The sequence below is a fragment of the Carassius gibelio genome, chromosome A17 (genome assembly GCF_023724105.1).
Source record: "Carassius gibelio isolate Cgi1373 ecotype wild population from Czech Republic chromosome A17, carGib1.2-hapl.c, whole genome shotgun sequence".
NCBI lineage: Eukaryota > Metazoa > Chordata > Actinopteri > Cypriniformes > Cyprinidae > Carassius > Carassius gibelio.
The window spans coordinates 25,081,701-25,094,063 of NC_068387.1; the positions used below are offsets into that span (position 1 = coordinate 25,081,701).

At 33.8% G+C, this 12,363-nt stretch overlaps 1 protein-coding gene and 1 long non-coding RNA gene across 3 annotated transcripts in view; one reads left to right on the plus strand and one right to left on the minus strand.

Moving 5' to 3' along the window:
• The window catches only part of LOC127933302 (runt-related transcription factor 2), a 57,352-nt gene that overhangs the window by 18,773 nt on the left and 26,216 nt on the right, over window positions 1-12,363 (minus strand). For both annotated transcript variants that reach the window (XM_052530185.1, XM_052530184.1), the window contains exon 5: window positions 9,760-9,864. In XM_052530185.1, coding sequence (XP_052386145.1) covers window positions 9,760-9,864 — 105 coding nt within the window. The remainder of the gene's footprint in view (window positions 1-9,759; window positions 9,865-12,363) is intronic.
• LOC127933304 (uncharacterized) lies at window positions 3,563-12,267 on the plus strand. The gene is made up of 3 exons (XR_008147487.1): window positions 3,563-4,596; window positions 5,237-5,563; window positions 11,291-12,267. It is a non-coding gene; the product is annotated as an uncharacterized LOC127933304 (long non-coding RNA).

A 12,363-nucleotide genomic window follows, 5' to 3' on the forward strand; every position in this document is an offset into this window, starting at 1 on the left:
ATTTATTTAAAAAAGGAATTTATTTTTAGTAAGTAAAATGTGATTTCTTAAAAAATATATATGATATATGGGGAAAATGTAATATGTTTTATTTATTTATTTAGTTTAGTATTGTTTACCGTTTGTGTGAAAAACAGCAGAGTTAGCTTGCTTTAATTAAACCTCAAAATTTAATGCAAATTATTGCATAAGCAGGTGATTGCAATATTAATGTAGCGTTTTTTTTTTTTTTTTTTTTTTTTTTTTTGTATTTAGTATTTAGCAGTTTATTTAAAAACTATTTCTAGTTGGAAATATACTTATTTTTAGTAAGAAAAATGAGATTTATTTAAAAAAATATATTATTTGTGTAAAACGAAAATAAAAAGTCAAATAAGTGTGCTTTAACTGAACCTAAAAAATTGCATTTAAATTTAGAATTTTATATTTTAAACATAGTTTTTTATGTTGTTGTTATTTTGTATTGTATTTATTTATTTGTAAAAATCAGGTGGAAAAAATATACCTTAGTAAAGTACCTTATTTATATTTTTTCATATATATCTAAAAACAAACATTTGCTGGTGCAAATATATTTGTTTTTGATTTAGCAATGATTGAGTAACATACAGTAATTTGTCTATTAACATAAGTGATTATGATATTGATGCAGTGTTTGTTGTTATTTTGTGTTTTGTGAGTAAACATACAATCAGTGCCTTTAACCCCAGGGTCCTTTAGCCTCAACTGTCTCAAACCTAATGAGAAGTAAACAAGAAAGAAAGTAAAAGATAAAAGCAAAAAGAAATGTGCAAATTAGATAATGGTGGAAAAGCTTCCATCAGCAGAACATTTACACCATTTACCGTATTGCTCTCTCTATGAAACGTGTTTGGCTGAGGTCTGCATGAGACAATAGCTCTTTTCCAGCCGTCTTCATGGCAGTCAAAACACAGCGTCACCGATAATCTTGGCAAATACCTTTTAAAAAACAAGCCATGTTTTCCATCTCCCCAATGTGATGTGGCATTAAATTAACAGAGCCAACACGGGCAAAGCAAGAGACTCCAGTGTGCACTTCACATACGTTTACCTTAGTCTAGATGTGCACAAATCTTGTGCTTAAAATTATTGATTATTTTTCAGCGATGCTATATCACAGCACTTGAGCACTTGTATCTACAGTACAGTCCATTTAAGAACAGTTTTGTATATTTGAAGAAATCTATTTGAAAATTTATCAATTTATTATTTATGGTCCATCGGGTAAAAAAAAAAAAAAAAAAAAAAAAAAAAAAAAAAAAAAATATATATATATATATATATATATATATATGTATATATATAAATACATATATATATATATATATATATATATATATATATATATGTATGTATGTATGTATGTATGTATGTATGTATGTATGTATATATATATATATATATATATATATATATATATATATATATATATATATATATATATGTGTGTATATATATATGTATATATATATATATATATATATATATATATATATATATATATATATGATTTAAACTTAGTTTACTTCAGCTAGTTGCCAAGCAGGTTAGTTATAGTTAATTAAAACTGAAACTAAATACTTTAACAAAATTATAAAAATATACTTTTAATTAGTTTTGCTCAAAATATTAATAAAAATATAATTAGCATTCCAGTGATGTGATACTAAAATAAGACATTTCTCATTTTCATTTGGTTTAACTTGATTTACTAAAATAACTTTTAACCGAAACTTAAATAAAAATCAAAAACAAAAAAAGGACCAACAAAAAGAAACATAAAACTAATACAATTACAAAAACACATTTAAAGTTAAAAAAAAAAAATAGACAACATAAACAAATAAAAAATATTTATAAAAATATATAAGTGTCTCGATGAATAATAAAATAACACAAACTCTGCAAATTTATTTGCATTCTAAATTTAGGCTATTAAGTGCAATATTAAAATGATGCTACCCTCTTTAAATCTGTGATTCATAAGAGAAGCCAACTTTCCATAAACAGTCCAAATGCATTATGTGTGCTGCTGTATCAGTCTATTTTAAAGTGCCAGCTTATCTAATAAATAATTTTGTTTTACGTGACATTATAAGAATCAGTTGGTGTGCCTGTATATTGATTTTGTTCTTTTCCCTCTTCCAGACTCAACAGGCTGTCTTTCACTTCTCAAGCCCACCTACAAACCAGCGCTAAAGGATCAGATATCGATGTAAGAATGGCGCTGTTATGAGGGTGTGCGAGGAACACTGGCAGTCATGGTGGTAGGAGTAACACAGGCCCTTCTCTGAAACGCCTGAGCCGCTCCTCCCAGTCTATTAGTCCAAATTACTCTTAATAACCACAGTTACACGAGAGATGATTACAGCAGTGTGTGCTTCACACTCACAGCCCTGTGCGACCAGACCGACCACCAACACCATCCAACCCTCAGTCTGATCGCTCGCTAAAGTACAGCGCAACAAGCATCGGTTTGAGTTCAATAGCTAAAGCAATAATAGTGATGCTTGTCTTGTTGTGTGTCTTGGCTCCCATTGGCTGAAGATAATTGGATCAGTCTCCAGTTGAATCTCCAAAGTGATATTTTCTTTTCAAATGAGTAGGCGTTGCTGGCGAATTTCATTCTAGACAAAATATATCTGCACTTTCTCAATAGCTTAAACAGTGTGGACCACCTAACAATGAAAACATACATGCTATGCAGGTTAATCAAGCAGTTTTACTATAGTAACACTCAGCTATGTAGATGTGAGATGCTGTTTTTCTCCTGAAGTTAGGATTGAGATCGCAATCAGGGTTATTATAATCGACTAAAAGCATAGAAACATCGTTACGAGGACTAAAGGTAATGTTATAAATTATAACAACTTATTTTGTTTCAGCTAGTTGCTGAGAAAGTATTTCTCATTGACCACAAAACAGACAAAAATAAATAAATAAATAAATAAATAAAATGATAATTACAAATACATGCAACAAAATTGCTCAAATGTTTAAATAAAAAATTGAAAAATATAAAAATATAAAAATTAATTTAAATGATTAATAAAAATGATCTATACTTTATAATGCTAGACTAATCAAAACATTATCTGAAATTAAATATGTAATGCACTAAAATTGCTCAAACTGACACAAAATAGACATTAAAGACATGCTAGAAGAAAAAAAAAATATATATAAACATAAAAATAAAAATGAGTAAAACATAATGAAGAATTCACGAAAATCAAATGGAAATGAAAAAAAAATATTTTTAATAATAATAATAATGAATAAAAACAATATAGACATAATAATAAAGATAACAAAAACGCAGCAAAAATTACTTAAACTTTAACTGAAATTAAATAAAAATGGAAAATATAAAAGTAATTCAAACTATTGATAAAATGTATCTCTCAATGATACTATAGTAACACTGATCTGAACAGTCTCTCCTCTCTGATGGAACATCCAGCTTTAGCTGCTAGCTGTGTTTTGGAACATCTGTTGACTAGCTGGTCTACACTGATCTGGTTGTTTGTTGATGGTCTAAGATGGTCTACCAGACCAGATTTTCCAGCAGAGCAAATCCAGTCTCCTAAACCTCATATGTTTCACCTTTATGAAAATGACCCTGTGCTCTGTGCTCTTACTATACTGTATGTCAACAATGATCTCACTTGTGTCGGAATTCCAGGAGAAACTTGACAATCTGATGCATAAACTTAACGGAGAACATGATTAAATCTCCCACATGAGCAATGAAAGAGTAACCTGTGAGCAAATGAAAGAAGTGAATGACTCTGAAGCTCTGAATGTCTGTCTGGCTGTCTCTGAATGTGAGTTTTTGTGTGTGTGTGTCTCTCTCTGTTTTTCTCTCTTAAGCGCAGGAGGAATGTGTAAACAGGCAGAGGCAGAGGCAGCTACATGACACACTCACAGGACGTTGCACAACTCGAAATGCCTCTAAATGTGTCATTTCCTGCCTGGCCACCTGGCTTCCGCTGAGAAACAGCAGTATGTACGTGAGAAATATACATTGGGATAGATTGTGTGGGATCGAAGGAGAGCAGATTGACCTGAAACATCATTTGCTTAAAGATAAAAGCTATTAAATTACATAAAAGACCTCAGCAAACCTCAGATGAAGCTACTGTGATCTTTTTCTCTGTTAAGTGAAGGTTCTTTATTGGCGTTAATGGTTCCATGAAGAATCTTTAGCATCCATAGAATCTTTCCATTGCACAAAAATTTCTTTAGATTATTAAAAATAGGATATTTTATGAAATGTTTACCAAAATTCTTTTGGAATCCCCCTTTTGGAAACTATATCAAAATGTATCTTGTTCATCTGAATTTTTCCTGGTCTCATTTGTGATTCATTGTTGCATGTTATTCCAAAGGAAAATAGTTTGTAATCTTGCTCTGTCTCTGAAATGATTTTCCTTTTCAGATGATGTCACTCTCATTTCTCTCATACAGGCTGGCCTTTTTTTAAGACCCCATAGACTTCCATTATATGGGAAAAAAACAACTATATCTTCTTTTGTGTTCCACAGCAGAAAGAAAGTCATGCACAACACAAAGGTGAGTGAACATATTTTGAGTACATTTAAAAATTTTTATATTAGTTGAATTTGTATGTTTATACCAATGTTATTTTAGTATCATTAATATCCAAAAAAAAAAAAAATAATAATAATATATATATATATATATATATATATATTTCTTTTTTTTTTTTTTTTTTTTTTTTTTTTTTTACTGTGTACACTTTTTTTAAAATATATTTTTGGTCTTCATTTTTATTTTAGTTAAAGTTTTAATTTGTAATGTTGTAATTTTATTAGTTTCTTTTTGAAAATGTCTGTACGGTTTCTTTTAACTTTTCATTTATTGTTGTAGTTATTTTAGCTCCTAAAATTCATTTAAAAAAAAAGTGAAATCTTGCCTTGGCAACTATCAGAATTAAGTTATTATTTTATTTCAGTCAATGTTTATTTCACATAATAAAAATGATTTAATTTTAGTTAATGATGATAACCCTAATTATTATATACTTCTTAAATGATACTTATTATCAAAATAAAAAGTTCTTACTCCAACTATATAATTCTATATTTCCAAACCTCTGAAGGAAATAAACACGGCGATATGCTAAAACGTTTGTGTTTACACCAACGGAAACAATGTTTGATAGTCATGGCTGTTCTTTTCCTTTATAAAGGAAATAATTGATAAAAACGGAAGATGAATGAGCCGTGTGAGATGAAAGGCCCTCACATCAGAGATGCCCGAGGGTGTTATTAATCCGTAATGAATGAAGATCACAAGTGCATCCAAAACGCTGCTGCCAGATGTGTTAATTGAGACGAGGAGGAAAAGAAGGAAGAAATCAAGAAGCGATATTGTTGGTTTTGCCGCCAGAAGCTTATCTCTGAATACAACAGCTGTGTGCCAGGCAGGTTGGCATGAGCTTCATACAAACACACCAGAGCCGGATCTACAGCAGCGCTCATCAGACTCGGTGTCTCTGCGTATGACCGCGTGAGAGGTAATTAATCACACAAAATGCTAACGCTGCATGTAACAGTCAAAAAAAAAAAATGTAATTCATAAATTCCATTCATGTTCTCCATTTGGAAATCGATTTTTAGTGATAACCCCTTGACTCTCATGTTGGGTTCAATGCAGCCATAAAATGCTAGTGAGCAGTAGGGTCTAACAACTTCCCCAAAAAGTAGATAATTTTGGTTCTTTCTCGGGGGGATTTTTCCAACTTCGTTAAACTCATGGTGTTCCCTTTCAAAAATGCTTATAAATTTCACATAGTGCTACAGTGTATTATTACCAAAACCTGGATTTAATATCATCATCAGCTTGTTGTCTTTACGTTAGCACAGGTTTTGTATCATGTAGTTTATGCATCTCAGGTTTTGAGTGAACATTGTCAAAATTATCCACAAGTATTTCTTCTTTCATTGAAAAAACCGAAGTACATGCTGTACGCTCAGATCAGTGAGTGAGTTTCAAAACTACAAAACCTGTGCTAACTCAAAGAAAACAAGTTTACGAAATGAATGAGTCGAAGATTTGTAAAAGGATTTAAGAGGGGTTCAAGACAAACATGCTGTAATGTCAGAGGATTGTAAATAATTAGTATTTGCTATTTTTGATGCAATTATTTCAACTTATTTTTTAAAGAATGGACGGTGGATTTTGTGGGGAAAGACTACATTACCCTGGATTCTGTGAAGATAATTCCACCAATCACAGAATAACAGCAATCTCTGCTATTAAACTCTCCTCCAATCAGATAGTTGCAGTGAGCTCAGCTTTTAAATTACATAAATGTATCACATTTACATAAATCATTTATTATGGAATGATTATGTCATTCCAAATGCTTCATGGGATTGTAGTTCTTTCCCTCATTAAAGCTGTTCAGTCTTGTACTCTCTTTTTATCAGATTTATTTTGAGTCCAATCAAAGTTCATAATGTGATTCTCCTTGTACAGTAGCTGGTTGGTTTGGTTCATGGCTAATGAACTCTTATACAAAGACTTTTTAAAATAATCCACAAAAGAAAAATGAATGAAACAGTGAAACTGAAAAAGTAGGCAGGCACTATTAACACATTTCTATGCGGTTGCTTAACGGCATGAATCAATTTATGATTTTCCGCTCCCTCTTTAAAAGTTAATGTGATTTTTTTTTCTGTGTAATCATTTAGAAACGTACACTAACAGCATATTTAAAGCCTGCTGTCATATCACGAAAGCTTTGAGTAATTTCACCACCGAAAGCAAAACGGTTTGCATAAAACTTAAGCGTAAGAAACATCTGTCAGTCAGCGTTAACGGCTGACAGAATGCGATGTACTTTTATTAGATTATCCCACCACGAAAGGTCTTCTTGTTAAGAAGTTTGGCCGTAATGTCAGACTGCAACAGACTTGAATATAAACACTTACTAAAGACAAGTCAAGCACGGCGTGTTCCTGGTTCTATTCTCTGCCACATGAAAGTAATTCATGACAGCTTGTGTGTATTTACTGCTCCTGGGGCTCAGTGTGAAAACTCAAATTTGGCAGTGTCTTCAAACAGGTTTTTTTTTCAGGTAGTGAGAGCAACTCAGAAGTTGAAGCAAACGGTGCACACAACTCACAAGTCCAGACATCAACTCAGATGAAGCGGCTTTTTCATAATTGAAGTATAACTGGAGCTTTTTGCCAGATCAGGTTCCTCTGAGAGAGAAAACACTGGGCTGTTTCTCTGTTCTGTGACAAGTCTCTGTTCTATATATCGGTAAAACTTTAAAGTTTTTCTTTTACGTCAGAGAAATATCTCAATGGTTTTTATGAATCTAGGTGATCACATAATGACCCAATATTGATGTACTGTACAAAATGGATTTTGTCTGGAAATATATCCTGAATTCTTTGTAAACCAACCATTGGATTATTCCTTTAATGCATAATGTACATACTGGTACTAGCATACTATTCTTAATGTGCACAGTATGTGAATTGTCTGTATGCATGGAATATCATGGAATATGCATGGAATGCTAGAACGTTAACACTTGATGGTTGCTCTGTCAATTCTTTGTCATCAGTTAGGAACCTAGGTGTGCTATTTGATAGCAATCTTTGCTTTGAAAACCATGTTTTTCTAGCATTTGTAAAACTGCAATTTTCCATCTAAATATGCTCTCAATGTCAAAAGCAGAAATGTTAATTCATGCATTTATGGCCTCAATGTTAGATTATTGTAATGCTTTATTGGGTGGTTGTTCTGCACGCTTAGTAAACAAACTACAGCTAGTCCAAAATGCAGCAGCAAGAGTTCTTACTAGAACCAGGAAGTATGACCATATTAGCCCGGTCCTGTCAACACTGCACTGGCTCCCTATCAAACATCTTATAGATTTTAAAATATTGCTTATTACTTATAAAGCCCTGAATTGTTTAGCAACTCAGTATTTCAATAGGCTCTTGTTACATTATTGTCATCCACGTCCGCTGCGTTCTCAAATCTCAGGCAATTTGAAAAGATCCTTTTCCTATTTGGCGACTAAACTCTGGAATAACCTACCTAACATTGTTCGGGAGGCAGACACACTCTTGCAGTTTAAATATAGATTAAAGACCCATCTCTTTAACCTGACTTACACATAACATACTAACTGGGATCACTTCCAATAACATACAATGTACTGGCTACATCGTTAGAAGAATGGCATCTACGCTAATATTAGTCTGTTTCATTGTTATTCCGAGGTCACCGCAGCCACCAGATCCAGTCCAGATGGTGGATCAGCACCTAGAGATGACCCCTACAGACTATGTATAACTACAATATGTCAACTAGATATGTCAACAGATCCCTTGTTAGACCTTATAATCTCGACGACCATCAGCACAAGATCACTGGAACCAGACAAGTCCTCTGCACAATCTGAACGGTGTTGCAGCGTGGAATTAAAACACACCATGCTAGTTTCATCTGGTCAGAGAAGAACTGGCCTCCTGACTGAGCTTGGTTTCTCCCAAGGTTTTTTCTCTGTCTTGTTTTGGTTCCTTGCCACTGTCACCTGTGGCTTGCTTAGTTGAGGACACCATGTCTGGCAACATAGTTGACACTAATGGAAGAGAACTGAACTGAGAAAACGGACTGTTTCTATTGTCCTCCTGCATTATCAGCACTGCAAAGCTGCTTTGACACAATCTGTATAAAGCGCTGTATAAATAAAGGTGACTTGACTTTTTACAATTTTTCTGTCACGTCTTTTTATCTCACAATTCATATTTTTTTTGCAATTTGGCATTTATATTCCACAATTTTTAGATTATATTTTGCAATATCAGATTTTCAAAATTTTATTATATATATATATATATATATATATATATATATATATATAAGTTGCCATTAGTTTTTATTTTTAAAAATATTATCCCATGATTGAAGTAGGCTTTGATACTAAATATTTTTTATTTGACACAAAAAAGTGTGGTTTCTAATTTTTATTTAGAAATTGTAAGTGAATTTCACAAATAATTACAAAGAAACAACAAGTAATGCATTGAACTGAACGAACATACTTAGAAATTTATTGTGAAATTTACAAGCAATTCCTGAGTGCACATTTTCTTCATTTTCACATTTTCTTCATTCTTTCTCATTTACATTTTCTTTTTTTAAAGTGTAACTATGTTGCATTTTTAATTACATTTTTTTTTATTCATTTATGTAAAAATGTATAGTCACAAAATGTTAAATAGATATTACTTTCTGCTAACATTATTCATGTTTCTCCATCAGCAGCACAGAGCAAACAGCACAGTATGCAGGATGTACTGCGCAGTGTGCTAATATTCCATTGAGAACAAATCCAGAGTGCAGGTCAAAGGTCGAGGGATTTGTACGGTGCTCGCTCTTAAGAGCACGTTGATGGACAGACACAAGAGGCCAATACAGTAAACATTTTCACAAGTCGAGCGGCCTTGACAGCACGTGTTTGTATTTGCCTCTCGCTAAACACGCCTGCTGCTCCTCAAAGGCCGTCTTTGTGCATTGAGGCGTGCTGAATTCATTTTTAAAACAGTACAGTAACACAATCTGTGCATCAATTCATGCATCAGGCTGCACGGACGGGGCGCTGTGCCACGATGCTGCACAACATCATTCATCTCGTTTTGCGTGCGCTAGTCACATGATGTGTGTGATATTTGGGGTGGTACTCACTTCGCGGCTCCCGCGGTCCGTCCACTGTGACCTTTATGGCTCGGTGGTAAGTAGCCACTTGCGGTGGGTTCGTGAATACTGTGATTGTCAGCGTGAAGCTCTTTCCTGCGAAACACAAAAAGGTTCAAACCCGATTAATCCGCTGGACAATGTGTCGCATTCATGGCCACCCGTCATTAGCATTTCTCTGCTGGTGACGGTGGGATTTTAACTGCGAGGAACTCGGGCGATTGAAAAGGCCTGGGCGCAATGAAATAATGGAATTAGTTTGGAAAGTGACCCTTGCTGAGCATTGAATTTGTAACTATCAGTTGTTGGACATGACAAATCAGAAATGCATAAAACAGACCATGCTAGAATTCATATAGCGTCCATCCAAGTGGAATAAACTGTACAACAGTGACTTTATAATATTAGTTATAAATAATATTAATATGTAAATATTAAAGCATATGTGAATCATTTAAATATTTGTCATGTTTTGTAAATATATTTAAAGGTATTGTGTACTTATTGCATTTCGGGTTAGATGCTAACTGCATTTCGTTGCCTTGTACCTTGTGCACATGTGCAGTGACAATAAAGCTAATCTAATCTAAAGAAAGATGTTTATTTTGAATTAAATATTTTACTCATATGTATCATATTGATATTAAAGAGATTTGATACTGCTAAAAAAGTAATGCATACATATTTACTAGTGGATCTCTCTTCAGGATTTTTTTTAATTAAAGAAAATGACTAAAAACTACTGTTGCTTAATTATTTAAGCTTATACATTAACATCACATATGAATAATTTTATAAAGCAACAATACTTTTCATGCACTGGCATTTGGATTTCCTTTTTTAAAACAGCCAAGAATAACCATCGGCAGCTGTGCTGTTATAAGTCGTTGTTCTTTTATGTGTGAACATTTGAGAGTTGGGTGTGAAGGTGAGGTCCTGCGGTCACAGATTTTCATATTATGTGACCTTTCGCTGGCTAACATTTTTCAGATGAAATGTTCATGAATGTGTTCAGGCTAAGTGTTTAGAAAACTTCCAATTAATTTCAACGCGAGATATTGTTACACTAAAGAGGTGACGCTTTCTGTCAGTAGCACACAGGAAATACTAAAATACTTCTAATGAGGCAAACTGAGCAGTAATGTGCAATGCATGCTGTGAAGTCATGCATGACACATTCTCAGAGCCGCGATCTGCAATAAGACAGGAAGAAGTGGGTGGAAACAGGCAGCTACACTTGGCTTAGGCTTCTTACTAGATTATCCATCAAACTGGGATTAATTGACTAATTTTTGCATCATTAGCTATTGTGTTTCTCATGTGCATTTGTGTTTTCTAGAACTGCATCGTTTTTGATTTACCAACATTCTTTGATTACATTATGCAAAAATCTTGCTAAAGCATGATTGAACATATAATTAATTAAACAACATTTTATAGTATAAGCACTCCCACGTTTAATTCTTGTACATGCAATGCCGTAAGTCTTGCTAAAGTAATTTGTTTTTCTTTTCCCCCACAGGAATCCATCCATAAGCCCCCAAAAGCACATTCACAGACCCACCCGAGCCCATCCCAGCGAGCTGATACCAAACACACACGGCTGCGTGGTCCTGCCCAGCTTTAACCAACCCTGGCATCTGCCAGCCATCCAACGGTTGGTGTCCAGCAACTAAAAATATCCTAAATGCTGGCTCATTCAGAAGGGGTTTTCTTTTCAAAATGATTTCCTAAACCGGAAAAAGACAGACTACATCTGAAATGCATAAAGTCCTGATCAACAAAAAACATCCCGCCCTGTCCTAACCGAACCAGCTTATCCAAATCCATTCATAAATAAGGGCGCAATACTTCTGAAAACACAACAGTGTTTCTTCGTAAATCAAGAAAATGCAGTTGCTTTCAGAAACTTGAGGCGGGTTATTTTTTCTGCTGTTATTTGTTTGATTGTGGTCGATTTTATTCTAATCTTCCACATCGCGCCTCGTATCGTTTTCCATATCTAATTTCTTTATGCCGTGCTATCTCCTCCCTGACTTCCTCTTCCAGATAGAAGAAACTTAAGCCTGTGAAGGTGTGGGTCTCCATGCGGGCCAAGGCCCTGTTGACTGTGACAGCTGTGAGGAGATAACACGGATGTGCACACATGCACACTGATAGTGTTGAGGGTGTGTGAGGACATGCATTGGTGCAGGAATGCACTGAGACCAGCCGACTGGTCAAGAAACCACCGCATGCACGGCCAATGTCCACTCGGACTGATCACAGATACATTATCAAATGAAACCACAGACCTAAAGAGTTGTAATCGACTGATTTATAAGGTGGATTATTGACAAATTCATGTCCACAAGGACGACTTAACAGTTTTTTTTCCCTCATATTTATTCCAAAATCTATCAGCAGCCTTGTCAGTGGATAGTAAAAAATCTCTTTTTATCAAATATTTTTCATGCATTTAGTTTACGATCTGTACATGTTGTTTAAAGCAGTGGTTAACTGATTTATTTTTTTCTTTTTATTGTCCAAAGTTCATAACAATATATCAACATCTATCAAACAGGATGTCTGATGACCAATGTAATATAAATAAAT